We start from the raw sequence: 21722 nt of genomic DNA on the forward strand, positions 1-21722 counted from the left end.
GGCCATTTCCACATAAAATATAATTTTCAACGATTTGCCCGCCTTAAACGGAATGTTCTGGATACAGTTAGCCTTGTAGCATGAAGCTTACGGTAACAGCGTAGCAATACGGGCAAACTTACACTTTGTTACACTTTGGAATCTTGACCATGATACCATTTCCTCTTTTTCAGACCTTGGCATTGCTCAATGGCCCTGTTAGAGGATTGTCTGTTGAATCGTCCCATCTGTAGCGAGTTCTGTCTCCTTTTCTCATTGGCCTCGGACACATGGAGCCTGGTTAAGTCCTAGTTTACTTTCCGAGAAGGCGAGGAAAGCTTCTAGACTAAGGTGAGTCAAACATGTCCTTATGAAAAGTGATCAAGTGGGACAGGATACATGGTAAGTGTGTGGCCGCATTAGGAGTAAGTCGCGTTTGTCTAGCCAGTCTATTTTTCATCGTGACCTGTAGCCTCATGTTGGAGGTTATAATCTCCTCCCTCTTTGTACAAGTCTGAGGCTTCACGCAAAACACGACTTGCTTATCCATTATTATGCCCCTGGCAGCTGAAAGATATCTGAAGGCCTCCCAACGCCATGTCCATGGTACTGAATTTCCAAAACTGAAACTATTTGCATTATTGCCACCTTTTCAATGCAACGGGTATATTTGACATTAGCGTCTCGCAGATTAAAAAAGAGATAGATCAATGGGTTCCATCAGCCGCTCTATCCAAGGGTCCCATGAGTATAGAGCAAACATCCGCCTCGAAGTACTTCTGGTCGACAATATCACTGATAACCATAATTAGTACGAGATAATTCTCGGTGTGTGGTCAAAGCGGGTGAATGAAGGACTTACTACGCCAATTGGAACTCATCCTTGATGTCATCATCGAGATACGCCAGCCGGGGTGTGCCGATGTTGTCTGTGTTAAACCGAACAAACTGCAACGACAACTGGAGGCGATCCATTGTGGATCTCTCGAGTTTTTCAACCATGTTTCGAATGAGAATCGCGACGCCGCATGCTTTATCCGCATCATTCTGCGCCCAGTGGCCGTTACTCAGGACGAACAGGCTCGTACGGCGCGCCAACTTGCCGTCCCGGTCAATGGCTTGACTGACTTCCCGGAACCGTTCGGACAGGCAATTCTCCATAGGACACAGCTCGGATCGGAGTATCCGCTTCTCGATTCTTTCGAAGTATTTGTCCTTTGTCTCCCAAGACCGCTTATTAAACTTCTTGTTCGGTTCCGAGGTGAAGTAGACATCGACGCCATCGTCATCGAGGGGCTCCACCAGGAAGTAAAGGGCTTTGAACAAGCTCACAACGCGCTCCCAGTGTTCGCGCATCGCCTCAGAGTCGTCGATGATGAAGACCTGGAACGGTGGTTAACGGGAACTTGATGTTGAATACTCACACCTTAACTTACCAGCTCACGCCTACCAAGCTGTGACTTGGCACTCTCCAACCGGCGACGCCATGCTGCGTTCATAGAGTCAGGTTTCGAAGAACCAAAAACTGAAGAGAAAATGTTTCGTTTCTCTGAATACCATTTGAGAATGGTGGTGTAGTCGATCTTTTCCTGCAATTCAGTCTTCTGATGGTTCAACTTTGCCGCGCGAAAGTCATCGGTCCTTTGATTCGGATGGAACTGGCTACTCCCAATGGCTTGTGCTTCTGGGCGTGTTGGGTTGGTTCCGTGCCTTTGAACAGTGACCGTACTGCTGTGGTAGTCTGTAGTGGGATTACCCCTGGAGATATCGAAGCCATGTTGACCGTAGACGGGCCTACTGGATATCGTGTTTATTCTCTCATGGGATTGGTACTTTGGCCCCGATGTGTTGTGGAAGTAGGGCTCTGGATACTGTGGTTCCGTACCGTTCATCAGTCTCTGACTTGATTGCCGCTGTGGCATCTTCGTAGGCGTTGTGTAGTTCTGGGGTGGGTCCGGTGGGGAGTAAATGGAATCCAGCGCTGAGGACTGCTGCGGGGGCTGAAGAAGTTCAGGTAAGTGGCTCGGATAGGGCCTATCCGGCAGTACTGGACTGCTATAAGAGATCTGGCCTTGGTAGTAAGATCGATCTGACACTGGGGTCAAAGGGGTTCCACTATCCGCCAATGGAGAACTTTGTGGGGGGCTAAAGCTGTATCGATCCCTGATCTCTCTTGAAGAGCCCCTACTATGGTTGGCATTGATGGAGAGACTTGCGTAGGCATGAGAGTTCGGCCTTGGTGACTTGGTTTCGTGGGCAACAACGAGGGATTGGTATTCGTCGTCCAGCTTCTCGGCACGGGTGTGCAGTTGTCGAGCGTTCAGACGGCTCAATGGATCTTGTAGTAGCATGTGCTTGAACACCATCTGCCCGACCTGGAATGATTTCGAGTCGCCGATGCGATAAGATGGCCTCAAAATAGTGTCGTGGTATTCCTTTACCAAGGGCAGTGGTGCTTCCCCGTCATGGAAACAAGCGGAATAGCCGGCATCCTCCAGGTCCTTTGGTGTCTTCTCCTTTCTCAATAGGTAATAGTGCCTGCGTTCTGATTGACCTCCAACCACCCATGAGGCCATCTCACTGAACACGCAACCAATCCCCCATATGTCGAGGTATTGGCCTACTTGGAAATCAAAAGTGTCTGTCCACTCGGCCCGCCGGGTAGTTTCAGGCGGATCTGATATATATTAGTATATGCTTGAAACTGCGGATTCATTGACATGACACCCACTATACATCCGAGAGCCCCCAGAATCTATGTCTATCGGGGCCGGGCTGCCGGGAATGACCGGCCTCGTATGGCTCAGGCCAAAATCGGCTATCTTGAAACAGACGTCATACGGGCTGGAGGAACCAGCCTTCTTCGAGACGAGTATGTTGCCGGGTTTGATGTCTGAATGTATTCTGTATCGGTGTTAGGGTCTGTCAACCTTCAACGGATACACAAGTTTAGCTCATCTCACCCAAACATTTTGATGCCCTCCAGCTCTCGGGTGCGCGGCAGGTTGTTGTGTATAACTGCTAGCCCTTTCAACAGTTCGAAAAAGCATGTCCATAGGGTGTCAATGTCCTTTGGTGACGTTGGCTCGTGTGTGGAGTCCCAATAATCGAGGAGACTCCCAAGCTCGGCATATTCGAGGATTATAGTGTACTTGCCAGCCTGTTCAAACCAGTCGTAACATCGTATAATGGCCTGGGAGCCTTGTCTCATCAGGTTTGTATAGGCTTCAACCTCATTCTTGTAAGACAAGTAACCTTTCTCCGTGTACTCTTTGAAAACACAATAGCTACCCTATCACTACTTAGCATGATGTCGTCTGGCTGGGGAAGAGTGATACTTACTTGTCCTATAAGCTGAATACAATTGTGATCAACCGTCACCTTGGAAGCGCTTACGGTATCGTCTTGACCACCCCTCAAAGCCTCGACGTTTTTGATCGGCCATATCTGTCTGTGATTCAGAGCGTGCGTAGGCAGTCCCTTTTCTAGGTTGAACTCGACAGGGCAGAACTGCCATTGAGCTTCGTAGAACGTGTTCCACCAGTGTGATGGAATAGAGGGGATGGCTAGTGTGGAGGGCTGGTCCACCAGAGGGAGTCTTGTATCATCCAAGCCATTGTGGGTGAAGTATTCAATGTACTCGACGCTGTTGATGACCACGAGAGTCGATAGCACCCTGAAATAGTATTTCTGAATCCGCTCGGTATCCACAATGTGCTGATGCACAGACTGAACGCAGGCGTGTAGGACGTCAATATCCCAATAGTGTCGGAGCGCGCTCGACGAAATATAAGGCTGTTTCGTTCCATTGCCGTCTCGGCCTATTGCGCCATTCTTTGCGACGTAGATAGGGAAGGGGTTGTCGGGCTTGAGTCCGGGTCCTGGTTTTCTACGCATAGGGTTCATGTTGGTATTACAGTCTCTCTTTGTCAAACAAGCACAGACTTCTTTAAACAGGGGATTGCGACGATGGTGATTGGCGCAGATATAGTACTCTCTGGTGCTTGGGTAAGGAATGTATGCGATAGACGGTATCAAATGTGAGAGTTGAGAGACACTCCACTAAAGAACGAACGTCCGAACCAAAAGGTATCGACGACTTCGGAAAACTTGTTGATGGAGAGGAGGATTTCAAATCAGAAATCAGCGAATGCGACGAAGAGATTCGAGGGGTTGGTTGCATCCAGCTAAAGTAGGCAATTGGAAAAGCGATCAGGCTGTGAGTGTCGGTCGTTCTCAGCTGGCTCTGTCTCCCCTCTTAAGATTGGTCTTCACAACGGAATGGTTCGCACACTACCGCAGCTGCAAATAGAGCATCAAGCAATAGGATGGAGCCAGTATAGTTCATGGGCGGACAGCTCTAGACTGAGGCGGTGCAGGCGAATACCATGACGGCAAGGCGACGACAAGGCAACCAGGTGGGCGAAGAGCCTTCAATAGCTTCCTATGCTGCCTGATCTAAGCAAAAGTCCAATCGGTCACATCATCCATACCGTTCTGGTTGATGTCATGTCATTACCTACTTGTTGTTGCTGACGACCGATTAAGCCTAGACCTGACCCATGCCGCTGCGCTGCTGCCTTCTCTTTCGGGCCATCAAAGCTGTTGCTTCTACTAATTACCAGCAAATGACTGACATGCCGTGACTTTTTTACCTGCGGTGAGAAGCCCCATGGGCCAGGAACCCTGCAAGAAACAATCAAGGAAGAACACCAGCAAGCCACGAGCTGTTGTGCAGGCCTGGAATCATCTTGCAATGGGCTGGCTTAGGTTAGCGAGCAGGTAAATCGATATTTTACGCCTTTGGGGTGCTGCGCCTTGCAAACCACGGCTCCTAAGCCACCAGAGGCTGGTATGTAAGACAGTCGGGCTTGAAGAAGACCAGACGGCCTCCAACTCAACTCTTGGCGACGGTAATCACGAGTAAGCGCAATTTCACCAACACTCATCTCTGCTCACAATGTACTTATATCATACGTTATGTACGTCATAACATTCATGTCCATCCCAGCCGAGATGTTGTATTGCATATCAAGTTCTAAGAATCTATGTCATGATATCTTTCCAACCTCAATATCCTCCAGTTCTTTCCGGGAGGTGCCCCTTGCCCACCAGTACGCTCCAAACCAGACCATAGTCACGACTGCCATCATCGGTATGCTCACTTTCATAAACAGCCCAAAGACTTCCAGATTGAACTGCCACGGGGGTCCACCATCATCTGCGCTGTCCCAATTGAAGTTGCCGCCGTTGAAGAAGGTCTGTATTTTCATTAGAGTGTGTTGCGCATGGCCCATGTGAGATAGTGCCAGCCTTACTGCGAAGAATGTACCCGGGAGGAAGATCAGGGTCACCAGTGTGATGATGTGCATAGACGCCGTCTCGTGCGCAGTTCGTTGGGCTATCTTCTCCATCGTCATGTTGGACCAGTACTGATTGAGGGCAAAGGACTTGTTGATTTCCATGTTGCGGAACTCGAGAATGTTGTTGAACTGTATGGGCATATTAGCTACTAATTAACCGGCCAATTGAGACTTGGCTGCATCACTAACCAGACTCTTGGTGCCCTCCAGTATCTGTATCTGGACTTCAAGCCGATGTTGCTGAGTCTTGAGGTTCTGTCGAATCGAAGCGCATCTACTCAAGAATTGCGCCACATGGGACTTCACGGCCTTGCGGGACACATTCAATATTTGGTCGGACTTGGCCAACGCGCTGTAGGAGCTTGTGACCTTGTCAAGTATACCAATGTTGAGACCAATGACAAGATGGGCCTCTTGGAGTCGTTCACCAATTCGCTGGAGTGTCTGATACTCCCCGAACGTGAACATGTTCAAGGGCTTGAAGGGGTCCGACTGGTGCGAGTTGGTCTGTTTGGCTGCGACGTGTCCTGCTGTCCCCTGAATTGGTTTAAGGGGGATATTTGTACCATTCGGTGCACCTGGTGCAGACGTGGGCGCTGCGAAAGATGGAAGGTAGCCCTGGACTGCTGATAGGAGACGCAAAGAGGTTGCTTTCGTTGGCTTAGAGGTCTTGGTAAGTTTACCGTGTCCGGAAACCATACGGAGTAGGTCGGCTGGTCTAAAGTTGGCCGAGTCTTTGAACTGAGGCAGGTCAAGAGGGTCAAGTCTTGAAACATCGGTTTTGGTCTGAATTTTGCGCATGGAGTCTCCAAGTGAAGCAATGTACCATCGCCAGTTCTCGCTACACCATTCAAATGATATCAGATGTGTGAATAAAGTGGCTGCGAACGCCCCTTCGAACGTCTGCATGGACTGTTGTTGCATCGGCGGAAAGCTCTCGGTCGCTGCTTCGATACGCTTGTGGATTAGGCCATTGGCTTTCGTGCTGATCCACAACGAGGTTCCGGATTGTGTATCAAAGGAATGGTATGTTGCTGCTTGCCGAGTCTGCCACTTGGCGTAGTCCGGCACGTCCTCCTTCTCTTTCTTTTCTACCGACCAGAGATTGTAGCATTGGCGGAACTCATGCCCTTAGCGTCCCCGATGCGGCAGGTTTAAAGCGATGGTGTCGTGGGCTGATGGGAGTGACTCTTGCTCAAACCAAGTATAGTAGAAATCTCGTGGCAACTCCTGGTAACCAAATGAGAACAGGAGGTCAAGATACTGCGGCATTGTCTGATGGTACGAAAGCAAGTACTTGAGCATGGATCCTGAGCAGTCCAATGGTGCCCGTGAGTGGTTGGCGGACAGGAGGCTGGTTGATCGATATCAATGATCTGGGCGAAAAAGGCGAATCGTGTTTACTTACACATGTCTACATAAAGGATCTGTTTGACCTCCAGATACATGGTTCTTCAGACTATCCAGATCCGAAGCCGACTTCTTGTAGAAGGCTGCTACCCATCAATAAGCTGTGCCTGTATGAGTTGTAGATTCAAACTGACAAGATGATCCTCTCTGCAAGTCCCAGAATAAGACTTCAGCTTCGTCATCGTCGAATAATCGATCTTCATCATCGTTTAGTCGCTTAGCGTAAGCCTCTAGGATGTGATCGAAATTCCGGCCGACCGCAATGTTTTGGGGATACTGCAGGAACTTTTGACAAGACTCTTCGAAGAGTTGCTTTGGATTGGCCATTGCAGCGATTGCAAGATACTTAGGAAAGACCCCTGTTCGTTTGTGATTCTTTTGGGCTCTCCTTCGATCGGGAAAGCCGGCTCTCAAGACCTTATAAAACGTTCAGAGAATCCTTCTATCAAACTCACCCCGAGCTCATGATTCTCATGAATTCCGCCGTACCGTCAATGTGACATTCGAAGATGGCATTGCTGTTTCATTGTGATGTTCAGTTCAGCTGGGCTGCGCCGAGTATGTACGGCTGACCGGTGTCGGGCGCATACCGCCTACAGGGAGTGAAAGCCCCCATCCAATACCTGTCTTATGACAGAGTACGACCTCACCCACGCTCCCGAACTCCTGAGGCGCAGCGGGGGTCTGGGGCCGAGGCAGATTGTAAGTTTGTGCTTTTCACTTGTCCGCTAAGCCTTGGCTTAAAAAATGCCATGAAAGGACCGATTTGATTGTTTTGGCCAGTCTGCCTTATATGTACTCTCGTGTCCGACACCCAAAGAAACCGTATTGCGCCCTTGTGGCTCAATCCAGAGACCATGCCGGGTAAGATAATCACCGCACAATGCCCGTTACATCCACCTAAAACATGGTGCCTATCCTTCCTTTGAAAACACGTCGTCGTTATTGAGAAATGCCTAGCACCGAGTAGGTCGGTCACTTAGGCCTTTGGCTTCCTGCGAAGTTTACCGAGTGCCCTTCTGTCAGCCTGCCGCAGCCTGCATGTCAGCATCCTGATATTCTGTTTCATTTCAACTTATCTGCACAAACCTCGGAAAGCCCCCCCAGGAACCTCGACGACGAAGAAGTCATCGACCGACTATTATTGTGCCTTGCGTTCAGCTGCGAGCCTGACTAAAGCTGAGCAAGGAGAGGGCGAAGTCTTACAGAAATGGAGATAGAGTATCCGAACTTGTCTTTCAGCCACTTGTCCAGCTTATCGCGCCTCAGATTGTAATTTGAAATGGATTCTTGGACATACTCGACTTCTTGAGCTTGGGGCATGACGAAATGAGTAGCATGAAGTTTGCAGGATGATTTCTACATGTTTTGGTTTTAGCTAAGTCTTGAACCATGGAATCGCCTGGGTAGAGAGGGTAAGAACACGTTTAAATGCTGCGCAGCAGTAACATCACCGGTCGCATGCCCATTTTCCAATACTACATCCAGGCGCTGCCCATGCAGCTACTTCATCACAGCTCCCCAGTTTCATGGTTCGTCCAGCAATTTGCCAATACAGCACCCCGACGGCTCAGGATGAGGGGTAGCAGAGCCTCATCCTCATATCTGACCGGCAGCTGATTGGCGTCCTCCCTTCGACGAGGCATTGTGGTGTGCTAAAACGCCGGTCATGGATGCCCGCTTGCATAAGACCAGCAAATCATCTCCGGCCTGAAATGTTGCCGAACAAATGGGCGGTTTTGACTGCCTTACGTTCATGTAACATGCGCGTGAGTCAGAGACAAGGGGCGACTTCCCGTGTGGTAGTTGAAAGCCGCATGAATGAATGATGTTTCTCATCCTGCCATCCCACCGGTATGACGCTTTTCTGGCTGCTGGGCGTACTCAAGACAGCTACGTAGCAGCGTGGAATTTGTTTCGCGGCTCGCATGGCGCGATCAATTGGTCGGATGAATGCTCCAGACAACTTGCCTGAGGAACGATGTTCTAGAATGCGCCAGCCTATCCAGAATTTCAGTAGAGGCTTTTGCGTTCTAGCGCCTGGCGTCCCGTCCCGCACGTATTAGTTCTACTGCTACGGGGGGCCACTGGTAGCGGCTAACGGCATCTCCACCAACAACAGCAAGATGATACATTAAAGTGATTGACTGGTTGCCAGCGATAACATTTACACAAAAGAGAAGATATCGGAACTTCCGGGATCTAAATACTGTGCGTGCAGGTGGACCAACGTTGCACATTTGAGCGTTTGGTGATCGTGAGTGGTGATATTCGCTGACTGGAAGAAAAGAACTCCAATTGACAGCACGGTTGAGTGCAGAGGCCCTGGTTGACCCCGCTAACGCGTAGCAGCCAAGAGTACGGAAATGGCTGACACGATTTATCAACCCGTTGGCTGATGCTTTAGCAAACCATCGTTGCCTTCCACGCCAACCCACCAACATGTTCTCTATATATTGTCTAGCACACTTATGGGTTGTATTTCTTGTCGCATTCATCGTCGTAGCAGCATCGGGGGAGCAGTCTCCCGCCAAGCCCAATTGGCGAACATGGGCGCCATACCGTCCGAACCTGTACTTTGGGGTCCGCCTCCCCGTGCCCGACTCCCTACTCATGGGCTTGATGTGGGCTCGCGGAGATGACGATGAAAGCATAGCGCACTGTAGGTTTTGTCATCAGGGGAAACGCAGAAGGCCAAAACTGCTGATAATCAAGCCAAGCGCTTCGCGACACGTGCGAGCAAGACGAGGGCATGGCGGGCTATGGCTGGACCAAATACGATGTCAGAACCGGTGGCACCCAGCTCATCCATGATCAGGAGCTACACCTTGATCTCCAGACGGACTTTGCCAAGTCGCCAGATGGGGACGCCTGGGCTGTCCGTGTGAGCGGCACTCCTCGGAACGATGTCCCTGGGACTATCAAAACCATGGTCGCATTTCACCTGGCGCAAGAAGACCTCAACGCCGAAGAGGGCAAAGAGCTGAAGTGCAAAGAAGCTCCGGAAGCTTTGAGCGCCGACCAGTCAGCATATATCACTTGCGAAGGCGAATTCCCCTATTTGGGCCGCTTTGAGTTCTGGGCGTCTGGACGAGCAACCAACAAGCTCACTGGGGAGCCAGTGGTGCGCCAAGCTTCTATGCCTAAAGATGAAATATGGAGAGCCAAATGTAAGTACTTTTTGAAATAAGCCACGAGAACCCAGCTCATCCGCGATAACTGGCAGCTGCATTCGTGGACCAAGTCACATCCGGCGGTGACTCTGTCCCCAACGAGCGCCTTGGAAACATGCAGTTCCTACAGATGACCTTCGAAGGCCCCTTTCAGGTAAGTCTATGTAATTCTCGTCTCGCATGATGAGAAGCTGATGTTTCGTAGGTTGACTTCATCTACAAACCGAAGGGTTCCCCTCCTGTCTGTAAGTCAAAACCAACTAGCGGTAGTAATATGTCACTGACCCCTTCCCAGCTGAGACCGTCACCACACTACTCGGCCTCTTGGAGTCTCAGTTCGATGACAGATTACGGACCGTGTTCCCCATCAGTACCGCCTTCGAGGGTGAAGCGTATACCAAGTTCACAGCAAGCTTGCTCTCAAACCTACTTGGTGGGCTGGGCTACTTCTATGGTGACAGCAAAGTCGACGACAGCAGTGCTCCTGAATATGCAGAAGTGGATACGGACTTCTGGACGAAATCAGAGCAGGCCATGTCGCGGGCTGAGATCACAACTACTTCGCCAACCCAGCTCCTGTCCTTTACTCCTTCCAGGCCATTCTTCCCGCGGGGCTTTCTGTGGGATGAAGGCTTTCATCTGCTTTCCGTCATTGAGTGGGACCTGGACCTTGCGGTCTCGGTAGTACAGTCATGGCTAGAGCTCATGGACGATGATGGCTGGATAGCTCGCGAGCAGATCTTGGGTCCCGAGGCCCGCAGTAAAGTCCCGGAGAAGTTCCAGGTCCAGTATCCCCATTACGCTAACCCCCCAACCCTTTCGCTTCTACTCCCCATTATCTTGTCTAAGGTCACCAAGGCTTCGCCGTACCTGGGCCATACCTCGCAATATTTGGATCCTTCGGATGAGGCCACAGACCTGAAAAGTCTCCAGGAGCTTTATCCCCTGTTTGACAAGCATTATGAGTGGTTCCGCCGGACCCAAGCGGGTAACTTCAGCTCTAAGTACCCGAGACCGGAACACGCCGTGTCGGAAGAAGGCTATCGTTGGCGCGGCCGGACCCCGACTCACACCCTGACGAGCGGTCTCGACGACTACCCGCGAGCGGACCCGCCGCATCCCGGGGAGCTGCATCTCGATGCCCTTGCATGGATGGGCGCATCCGCCAAGTCTCTCCTCCAGCTCGCTCAACACCTAGGTCTCGAGTCCGAGGCAGCGAAATACTCGAAGCACCTCGGAGACATCAAGCGTAACCTGGACATCTTGCATTGGGACAAGAGATCGGCAGCGTACTGCGACGCGACCATCAGTTCCCGCGGAAAGTACAAGCGCGTGTGCCATCTAGGCTACGTCTCCCTCATGCCATTCCTCCTGGGCCTGCTGGAGCCCGAACACCCGCACCTCCCGGCCGTGCTGGATCTCCTCTCCGACCCCAACAAGCTCTGGTCGCCACACGGTCTGCGCAGTCTCGGTCTTGCCGACGAGTTCTACGGCAAAGGCGAAGACTACTGGCGCGGCGCTGTGTGGATGAACATGAACGTGCTGGCTGTGCAGCAGCTCCACGCCCTCGCAGTGACTGGCGGCCCCGAGAAGATTCGTGCAGCCAGACTAGGCGCAGAGCTCCGACGAAACGTCGTGCAGACGGTCTATAACAGCTGGGCGACTACCGGGTTCGTCTGGGAGCAGTATAGTGACAAGACGGGCGAGGGGAAGGGTAGTAGGGCCTTCACTGGCTGGACGGCGTGTATTGTGCTGATTACGGGCTTGGAGTTCCCGGGTTTTGAGGGCGAGAAAGGCAATCAGGGTACCGCGACGCCTGCTAAGACTAATGTCACAACTACTATAGTCTTGGTACTGGCTGCTTTCGTCTTGGTACTGGCACTTGTGGTCCTGGCGTTGGCTGCCACGTTACACAAGCATCGTGTCATGGCGATATGGGAGCACTTGAAGGCTCGATTCCAGAAAGCGACGGGCCGTGATAATGTCACATATGAAGAGATTATCGACCTGGATGATCGGGATACGTCGCATAACAACTAGAAAGATCCTCAAGGCAATGCCATCTCTCGCTGTTACCTCAATTACCAAGGCACACGGTCATCATCTATCAAGATAGCGCGGAAGGTATTTCACTTGTACCGGATCACCCCTTCACTTCGAATATGAACTATGCCTCACATGAACTGGAAGTCCATCTTTCGGTTTCGACAATCCTCCTTCCCGCATACCCCTGTAGGCACGGTCACCCCGCAGACGGTCGATATGAGGTTCCTTGTTACCCCTGTGACTTTGATTAGTACCTGGAGCTTGCTCACCAGCGCGATTCGAGTGAACTTGACTTACTGGATTGCATCCCACTCGTCCCAGGCAGTTTCGAAATCGTATCGCCTCGCAACGTGCACGAGAACGAGACGGACTTCCAACAGGGCCAGATCCTTACCAATACAGTTCATTGGTCCATGTTCAAAGGCCCGCCAGGCGTGCGGTATCGGAAACAGGGGGTCGCCCTCGGACATCAGCCAGCGATCGGGCAGGAACTCGCGCGGCCGCGGCCAGAGGTCGGGCCGGTAGTGCAGTTCCCACACGCCGTCGATCAGGTCGAAGCCCTCGGCCGACACGGGGGCGCCGCCCTCCTCGGCGTGCAGGACGGTCTTGGAGGTGCCCTCGCGGAAGGAGCCGGCGAGCGGGTACATCCGCAGCGTCTCTTTGATGACGGCGAGGGTGTACGGCGTCTCGTTGATCTTGTGCGGGTGCTCGAGCAGCTGGGCGGGCGCGGCGAGGGGGTCGGCGCCGAAGACTTCGTCGTGCTCCTGGCGGACCTTGGCCAGGATCTCGGGGTGTCGCGACAGCTCGTACAGCGAGAAGCAGATGGTGCTGCTGGTCGTGTCGTGGCCGGCGAAGATGAACACCTTCAGGTTTGACATGATAGTCTCGACGAAGAGCTTGTCGGGCGTCACGGGCTCCCCCTTCCGGGCACAGTTTTCCTGATAGCGCTTGAAAACGAGGTCGATCACCGTCTTGTCATCGTGAACCGTCTTGGTGTTACCCATCGCGGCGATGCGGGCTTGCACTTTCGGCTTCAGGAGCTCGGCCATGGTACGGTGATTCTTCCAGCCCCTGATATGGACGAGAGGGATTGAGAGATAGAAACCTGTTCAGCAGGCTCCTCGGTTTCATCTGGAGGATCTGAGTCTGCAAGGCATCGCGAAATGGCCCGGGGCCGTCGACGAGTTGTTCTCCCAGCTTCACATCTCTGGACACGATATTAATAAGACCGATGCATGATCACAGGGCTCGCACTCACATTGCTACCCTGGCAATCACGTCAAAAGTCAGACTCGTCGCCCAATCTTCCAACTGGAAGAGCTTGCCCCAGGGCCCTCCGGCCTTACCAGCTCGCGCTTCGACCTTGGACACGAAGACGCCAATCTCCTCCAGCAAGGCCGGCATGTGCGTCAGGAGGTTGCGCGGGAGGAAGCCGGGCGCGAACCTGGACCGCCACACCCGGTGCGTCGGAACGTCCGCCGAGATCAGATCGAGGCCCAGGGAGATGGGCGTCATGAAATGGCGCGACGTCTCGCCGCGCGGCGCCAGCTTCTCCGTCGTGAAGTGCTGGCTGAGCTTCGGGTCGCTCACGCGGAACATGGCCTTGCGGACCGGCCACAGGTCCAGGAGCACGAAGGGCGGGCACTGCTTGGCGCCGGGGAAGTACTCTTGCCAGTTCTCGAACATCTCGATGATGGGCTCGGCATGGTGGGCGTCTTTGGGAAACTTCTTCCGGAGATTTGCCAGGAGAGGTAGATGGCCCCATAGGAGCGAGTGTGGCTGGGCTATCGGCTGTGAAGCGAATGATGTTGTCAGTGACCACCTGCTTCGGTGCTCGACGGCAGCTGCTGATATGCATGACATATTGTCATAACAGTCTGTCGGAACGCGGTATATTCAAAGGAGCTTGACTTACAACACCCTGCCGTATGAGCCTGCGGAATTTGAACCGATCACGGACGCCTACTCCAATAAACTGAAGAAATGTAAAGACCGCAAGAAGAAGCAGCGATTGCGAAACTACCCAGAGGCTGCCTTTCGGCAAGCTGGGGATATCGAGGCCCATCGGATAGTGTACCGAGGCCAGCAGTTCAGGCGTGCTAAAATATGAAGCCAAGTCTACAACATCCGCTCCGGCTTGTTCGACGAAAGCCCATACCATTGCTTGAGGTTAACGCTCGGATACGGGCGGAAAGAGGGGGTTCTTATCCACTTCGTCCGAACCAAGCGGGTGTGGCTTCCGGATCAGTCATGACCGAGGATGCAATGCAAGGAGGACTGCTTAATCTTATCAGATGACTCCCCAACCTTATTGGCGAACCAACGTAGCATTGCGAAACAATGGGGTCGGAGCAACCATCTTACCGCCTCGGGCCAGTAACCGGGCAGCTTACTGCGAGCATGTGCAGGCTCTGACGCAATCGCAACCGGGGAGTTGGTCGTACACCGTGATACTCCAATACCCCTTACTCAAGCGCTCGCAGCAACAAATGTTCCAAAGCATTGGTTGGTATGCGTTGTTGGAGATCACCCAACTTGTTCACATGAAGCTCATTATGAGGCCAGCAGGTTGCGGCCAAAAAAAGGTGTGACACAAAAGAGCATCAATTAATGAAAAGCATCTATCTACTGTCTAACTATGCAAAATATATCTATGATTATATAAACCCGAAGTATACTAATGTCTCAAAGAAACAATATACATCCGCCCCCACCAAGTCCTACTCTAGAGAATGAATCACTTCACAAAAGAAAAGTGGGTGTTGAGAGAAGTCTCCGTAAAGGGCGGCCTTCGTTTGCGGCGCAGTGGTGGGTGGTACCGTGTAACCTGCTTCAAGCAGATGCCCGCCAGTTTACCATCCCTATATATGTTTGACTGTCGAGCCTTTCCAGCAAGCACGACTTTAGAGGCTCTGGGAAGAAAGGCCCCCGCCCCCAACCTGTCGTCATCGTTTACAGCAGGATGGCGGCGGCGGCGGCCAGGGCGAGGACACCGGCCGAGACTCCCAGGGACCCGGCGCCGCTGTGGGACACGGTCTCGGGCTTGTCGGTGACCTGGGCGACGGAAGGCTTGTTGGTGGTGGAGGCGGGCTCGGTGTGGTTTCCGGCGCAGGCGTCAAGCTTGGCGCCGAGGTCGGCGAACTTGCTCTTGAAGGCCGCAATCTCGGTGGCGCTACCATTGGAAGGGAACTTGGTAGCCACGGTCTGCATGAGGACACCGACGTTCTCGCCTGTTGCAGAGCAAGGAGCCGGGAGTTAGTCAAACGTTGTCTATGTATGTACGATGAGATGATGGAGTGACATACCAAGGCCGCCGAACCAGCCCAGGACGGGACCGCAGATGTGGTTCTTCTCGAAGAGGGGCACCTTGCTCGTCAGGGTGACGACGAGCTTGTCGCCGGCGGTGGTGAGCTTCTCGGCGGTGGGCCGGAAGCCCTCGGCCTCGCTGTAGGTGACGGGGCCCATCTTGGAGCACTCGCTGGTCGCGCTCTTGACCGTCTCCAGGGTGGTCTCGATGCCGCTCTTGATGTCGCCGCCGGGGCCGCCGGCGTAGTTGGTGGAGACTTGCTGGAGGGTGGCCATGCCGTTGAGGACCTGGTCCATGACAACCTTGAGGGGACCGATGTCGCGCTTGTTGTTGGTGGTGGCGGAGCGGGGGAGAGCGCCCATTTGAGCCTCGACGGCCACGGTGGCGGAGAGGACGACGATGGGGGTGAAGAACTTCATTTTGTCGGTTTTATGTGGGTGGTTCAAGAAGATCGGTATAGGGAGGAAGACTGATGGATATACAGGAAGCGAGTGTTACTGAGAAAAGATGCTTGAAAAGATGATTAGAGTAAGAGAAACGATATGAGAGTATGTAAGCGAATGTTGTGAGCGAGTGTTGTGAGCGAATGTAGTTGATTGTGTGAGTGAATGGATATTGTCTGATATCGCGGATACCACAGTGGCTATATACTCCAACGTCCGCTTGACACATGAATAAACATGTCCTTAGACGAGAGCGGGATCACGACAACTGCCGCCATGGCATTGGTAAAGATGTGTAACTTCCTAAGGATCGGTGGATATGACGAGGCGTTAACGTGGTCGAAGTTTACTTCCAAGGCTAGCCAGCCCGCCACAGAACTGGACAAGCGGCAACTGCAAGGAAAACAAGATGCCACTATCGGGATTTCTCGAAGTTGAGTTCAGGCAACAGATAACTGGACGGTCTCGTTGGCAGGGGTTTGGTACAGGAACGCCTTCCAATGCCCATCACGAGCTCGGCCGCTCCATTGCTTCTGCCCAGTTTCATACCAAAGATCAAAGCAAATAGAGGATCTCGCAGACGCGAGAGGTCATACCGATTGTTTAAGCGCTCGAAAAAGCTAAACGCCCGAGAGCAGTGCACTAGCTGCCTTGGTCAGAGGCCGTGAAATCCTGCTCGGTGTTGCTATACCAGACCGAAGGGCCACGGCAGTTAGGCTTTCGGTCCAATCCCTAAGAATAGTCCTCCCTCTTGGTTACACGCGGATCCGTTCGTAGAAGAGGAAGAACATTCTAGGGTGGCTCGGCAACTACTTCGTGGACCAGCCATGCTCACCCAAAACTCGTTCCAAACCCTGAGCCCTGGTAGCTGCGACAGAAAGCTTCGCAAAGCCTCAGAATCGCCCGTAGGAGAAGCTCAGTTCCTGCTCTAATTTCAGCAAAACTCCCGTCAGACCCGGATCACCGAGAGAACGGTGATGACCATGACTGTAACGCTGGCAACATTACGAGCATGAGGCTGGGCTCAGAGTGCTTTGGCCCGGCAAGTGCTTCTATTAGCGGACTGTAAGTGGTTGATGCCGAGATGAACACGCCGTTCGAATGATATGAAATCATCATCCTGACTGATCCCAACCTGATTGTTTATCCAAGAGAGCGAAACACTGGAAGCTTTCAACTCATGACAATTACATCTCGGACCCTCACCAGATCCCGCTGGAGCAATTGGTATCACCCGTGATTGATGATTGTCCTTAGGGTCTTGATGTCCATACACCGTCTCACAGTTGACTGTGATACTTACGAGATTCTAACGAAATTTCTTTTTCCAGCAATGTCTACCCTCAGCCCTCAATTTGAGATATTACCTCAGAAAATAGCTTGGTGCTTGTTGCTTCTCGACAACAAATCCTGCTGGGATGGGCGGCGCATCCACGAAATAGCGTTTGGCTTCGCCAGGCACCGTTAGCCTGGAATCATAGATGCAGCTCGGCCCTGGTACCTAATACAGGTCTTTGGCTGTAAGATTGATGGCTGGGTACCGTACTGGAGTAGATATTTAACGGGGAAGAAGCTCGCCTATTTTGCTTGTGGTCCATCCCGACTTTTCCTGTCGAAGTTGGTAGTGGACTGCTTTGGCTTCATTGTGCTACTGTTTCCCCGCCTTCCGACCATGTCACAAAGGCCTTCCACGATGCTAGGTATGGACGGTGTGTGGCATAGTAAATAGTATCTTGGGTGTATCAAACAGGTCGATTACTTATCAAATTCCCATCTTGTCGATGACTAGGAGGCTTATATCAATGGTGTGGTAGATGGTGTGTAGTGCAGCTCGAGATAGATTGTCGGAGGTTTGCGACCCCGGTCTCCGATGCTGGGATCAGTACCTAAATTCAGGTAATCCTCATTGATGGGGCAGCAACGAAACTAGTGGCATATCGATAACCAGTCACTATTCCCAGCGTCGACCTCGGAACGAGCCCATCGATTCGAGCGGAAGGCCAGGATATTTCCTCTGCGACCCTATCATCCTTGCGAAGCTGTGACGGTATCTCTCTGCACTTACGTGTCGCTCTTGTGCGTCTTTGGCGAGCCTGACGAACGATAACACTTGTCGTTTGTTGCCCCTCCGACCTGGCATTTAGGATACGTCACGCCAATTACGGCTGGATGCAGATGCCACGGCCACTTTGCGGCCATTGAATCCTTCCTCAGACATACCGAGCACCAAAAGCGACTTCATGCCGTCCTCCAATCATGACTCGCCTCTCGAGTCAATACCATCACCTCCCATGGCCGCCTCTGCTTTCCAGGCCCAGAAGAGCAGATACTCCCTAGCCGAGGGCGCACCCAGGGCCCGATCCGAGATCACCCTGCCCTATCGAATGTCCGCCCCCTCCGCGGCCTCCCTATACGCTTCGACTCTATCACCGCCTGGTTCGCGCTCGCAATCGCCCATCGGCCGGCCAGTCTCTCGCCTCGCAGCTGGCTCTATATTCGGTGGCTTTGCGAACAATGCTCTTGCTCTCGTGGACGGCGTCGGAGACAGCCCAGGCGACCCGCTCAATCTGATCCTCAAGGCCTTCGTCCCGCACGTTGCTGTCTATTCGTCTGAAGATACCGACCTTCTTCTCCGAGAAAAGGGCTTCGAGCTTGGGCTGTGGGAGATACTACGACCGTTTGGCGATCGTGTGGCAGGCAAGGTTATCATTAGGGACAGTAACGGCTTGAGCCGCACGTATGAAGACTATTCGGTACACTTCGTTCGCTACGGAGAAGGCATAGAGCATCCGGAGCCCATGAACAGCAACATCAAGTCACCAGCACAATCAGAAAAGGTAGCCGGCTCTTCGGAAAAGGATACAGGATCGCAGCAAACCCGGAGAAGAGGCGGGAACGGCGCAGATGTCGAGGCCGTCGTGGAACGCCATCTGTCATACGCCGAAGAGTCGTTCGGTATCTCTCCCCAACTTCTGGACCCCAAACAGGGCTTGGACACCGAGACGCCCTCGCCATACTATTCCTTGTACCTACGCCGCCTGCTCTCTGGTTTACCCTTAGTACCGCATGAAACCTTCGCGCATCCCGTAGCTTGCGTGATAGCCATAAGCTCCCGGAATCCCTCGCCCATAGAAACTCTCCGGCGTCTCTACAATGATACAAGCGCTGGCGAGAAGCGACTGCCCAGCTGGGTAGACTCAGAGTATCTGCGATATTACGTACTTGTGCACGACGAGGAGAAGGATGACATTACGAAGTCCATGTCATTATTCGAGCAAATGAAGCGCAATCTAGGCTTACACTGCCACTTGCTAAGGATAAGGGGTACGCAAAGCGCGGCGACAGACGACGACAGCATACCGCTTGCCACGAGTGAATGGATGTCTGCGGCGGAGGAGTTGGCAAACCTGCGAAAGCATGAAAGCCAAGAGGACTTCGAGGATCCCACACGTTATATATACGAGTCCGACGCAACGGCAATCCGCACTTTTATACGTGAGATGGTGACGCAATCCATTATCCCGACAATGGAGCGTCATGTCTCGGTGTGGAACGACCAAGTGGCCTCGAAGCGCAAGGGCGTTACTGGGCGGATAATGGGACTTACTAGACGTTGGGGTTTTGGAACTACCTCCAAGTCATCCAGCGGTCCGGGGTCGAGCAATTACGACACGCTTGGGTTCTATCGGCAGGACGCACCTGAGGCCATCATGAGGAAATTGGCTGATTACTGTTTCATGCTCCGGGACTGGAAGCTGGCACATTCCACTTACGATATTCTCCGAAGCGATTTCCATGGCGACAAAGCATGGAAGTATCACGCAGCTGCCAACGAAATGGCTGCACTCAGTATGTTGATAATGCCCCAGACTATGTCATCCAAGACGCGCACCGAGACGATCGACACCATGTTTGATGCTGCATTCTATTCGTACCTTACCCGTTGCACGGCCCCGTACGGAGCGATCAGGTGTCTCACACTCGGCCTTGAACTGCTCCGCCTCCGGGGAGGCTCCAGTGTTGATGAGGCGGCTAAGTGGGGTACACGTCTACTGGAAAGCAGGATCGCAGGCCCAATCGGCGATGCGCTCATCAAAGAACGGCTTGCCGTCTGTTACGCGTCTAAGAAGGCCGTGGGCACTCATGCCTGGGGCGCTCGGCGGCGTAAGTCGGCAATGTGGAGCGCGCTTAGTGCAGAAACATGGTTGGCCCAGGCGAAATACATACAGGCGCAACGGTGCCTTAACGAGGCCCGGAAGACGTATGGTGATTTGCCGAACGATCAGGGGATTGACCACTTTGCCGAGGCAAGTGCTTTCATGCTTGAAATCGGTCACCAGCTGAACCAGCACCTCCAATCCAACGACCAAGGAGAGAATTCCAGCGACGACGAGGGGTCTGAGCCGGTGGACGAGGAGAGCGAGGTTATGAATGAAAGAGGCAGGAGGATCAGCACTCTGGGACTGCCTGGCGCGACGGCAGCAACCCTTGAGGCTGCTCCTCTCCGAAGCCAAACGACTGATGAAGACGACGATGTAGATTCCGGCAAACCCAATAACGATTTCGGCTAACAAATTCTATCTGGGATTAGAATAGAGCTGCGGCATGCATTGGAGGGGCGGTGTTTATTGGCGACTATAATTATAATGCATAGGGAGATTTCCTCCTAAACAGAACCCCCAGACCTCACACACGCCCAGAATCATCACTCCCGCTGTGCAATACGTCGTCACATCAACCGCTTCGACCGGGTACCTTCAAAGGCCTAGCTAGAACAGCCAAATAGGGTATGTCGCGTATTCCGATCCCACGCTGTGAAGGTCGTGTTCCAGGCTGTCATGAGAAGAGCCAGTCGACTCATACCGGGCCTACCCAACATCTCTCATCGGGTAACGAATCTGCACGCGGTCAATCTCTGAACTTTGAAAAGCGGAAGTAGCATTTGGCGAGAGGTCTAGAGCCTTTAAAATTTTCCGCAGCATCGCTTAGAGTCGATACGACCTTCCCCAGAATCTCCCGAAATTTCGAGAGTATTTATTGAATAAGTACCTACTTCTATGCTTGCTTACTCAACACGGTCTGCATTCAGCGGGTCCTCGCCGGAATTTCCCATCAATCCGTGATGGGGCTGCGGTGCAGGTCAATTCAGCCGCGTAATCTGCCGGTGCATGGCGGCCTGCATTGCATTGCGAGCTGCGAGCCTGGACAGCCGGCAAATAGGATGGGCTTGTTGGGTAGCTCTCTGGTCATCCCTTGCTTGCAGGGCGGTCGTTGGAGACGGACGAGCTGCTGGCCCTGCAGGGTTTTGATCGCAACGTCGGTTCCTTGGCCGCAATAACGGGGTTATTGGAGGCTTCATGGCTCAAGACGTTCGCAGCCCGACGATGAGGCAGTTGAATCTGCCCAGGCAAAAGAAAGCTTCTCCTGGCTTTCTGAAGCATCAAAGAAGCATTTGTGAAGACGTCGAGTGTGACATGATGCGAATTCTCCGAAACAAGCTTTCATCAACCCCCTACGTGCACTTACAGACCATCCGCCATTCAACCGCCTACTCACACCTATGGCTACAATTACTTCCGTCGGCTCGGCGGCGATTGCACAAGCACTATAGGATGGTGTTTTCTATATCAAGCCCAAATCTGCTCGGTTGGACATAAACTCACATCATTCCATGTCGTTCGATCGCTGCAGGGCACTGACCTAGCAAACAGTCCTATATCACAGCAGTGCTACAGCTAATAATAGCTGCATCGCAACTTGGAGACCGTGGCTTTTGTTAGGCCACCAATTCTTTGTAGCATACAAGAATCCACTGCGCGAGTTCCTATACTGATTCAAACAATGCATTATCACTGTTGGGTTGCTGTCTCCTTTTCTCCATGAATCATTCCTTCGTTTAAACCAATCTGGAGAGTAGTGCCGAGGCTTTCTGCCAAGACGGGACCTTGTGGAGGGTTAATATACGGCTGAAGCGAGGAGGATAATAATGCAGCAGCATGCA

General features: G+C 52.6%; 6 protein-coding genes across 6 annotated transcripts; 2 read left to right on the forward strand and 4 right to left on the reverse strand.

Moving 5' to 3' along the window:
- Positions 1-686: 686 nt before the first annotated feature.
- Positions 687-3885, reverse strand: PG997_007555 (uncharacterized protein; the record flags this gene model as incomplete). The annotated part of the gene is made up of 8 exons (XM_066811870.1): positions 687-774; positions 842-1362; positions 1416-1776; positions 1865-1979; positions 2168-2656; positions 2711-2883; positions 2943-3271; positions 3322-3885. The coding sequence occupies 8 exons, from the start codon at positions 3883-3885 to the stop codon at positions 687-689; spliced, it is 2640 nt and encodes an 879-aa protein (XP_066667212.1).
- Positions 3886-5030: 1145 nt separating this feature from the next.
- Positions 5031-7079, reverse strand: PG997_007556 (uncharacterized protein; the record flags this gene model as incomplete). Its single annotated transcript, XM_066811871.1, has 4 exons — positions 6887-7079; positions 5532-6433; positions 5298-5471; positions 5031-5240 (listed from the first exon to the last, which is right to left on the reverse strand). The coding sequence occupies exons 2-4, from the start codon at positions 6264-6266 to the stop codon at positions 5031-5033; spliced, it is 1119 nt and encodes a 372-aa protein (XP_066667213.1). The 5' UTR covers positions 6267-6433; positions 6887-7079.
- Positions 7080-9194: 2115 nt separating this feature from the next.
- PG997_007557 (uncharacterized protein) lies at positions 9195-11965 on the forward strand (the record flags this gene model as incomplete). The annotated part of the gene is made up of 5 exons (XM_066811872.1): positions 9195-9414; positions 9473-9922; positions 9979-10079; positions 10131-10170; positions 10221-11965. The coding sequence occupies 5 exons, from the start codon at positions 9195-9197 to the stop codon at positions 11963-11965; spliced, it is 2556 nt and encodes an 851-aa protein (XP_066667214.1).
- Positions 11966-12076: 111 nt separating this feature from the next.
- PG997_007558 (Cytochrome P450 monooxygenase aflN) lies at positions 12077-13834 on the reverse strand (the record flags this gene model as incomplete). The annotated part of the gene is made up of 4 exons (XM_066811873.1): positions 12077-12206; positions 12269-13042; positions 13077-13178; positions 13230-13834. The coding sequence occupies 4 exons, from the start codon at positions 13832-13834 to the stop codon at positions 12077-12079; spliced, it is 1611 nt and encodes a 536-aa protein (XP_066667215.1).
- A 1089-nt stretch (positions 13835-14923) lies between these two features.
- PG997_007559 (cell wall protein) lies at positions 14924-15697 on the reverse strand (the record flags this gene model as incomplete). The annotated part of the gene is made up of 2 exons (XM_066811874.1): positions 14924-15201; positions 15277-15697. 2 exons carry the CDS (start codon positions 15695-15697, stop codon positions 14924-14926), a joined length of 699 nt encoding a protein of 232 aa, XP_066667216.1.
- Positions 15698-17961: 2264 nt separating this feature from the next.
- PG997_007560 (uncharacterized protein) lies at positions 17962-20292 on the forward strand (the record flags this gene model as incomplete). The annotated part of the gene is made up of 1 exon (XM_066811875.1): positions 17962-20292. One exon carries the CDS (start codon positions 17962-17964, stop codon positions 20290-20292), a length of 2331 nt encoding a protein of 776 aa, XP_066667217.1.
- Between the last annotated feature and the right edge of the window lie 1430 nt (positions 20293-21722).

Source organism: Apiospora hydei, assembly GCF_038363865.1.
Source record: "Apiospora hydei strain CBS 114990 chromosome Unknown utg000006l_segment0_segment0, whole genome shotgun sequence".
In the NCBI taxonomy this organism is placed as follows: domain Eukaryota; kingdom Fungi; phylum Ascomycota; class Sordariomycetes; order Amphisphaeriales; family Apiosporaceae; genus Apiospora; species Apiospora hydei.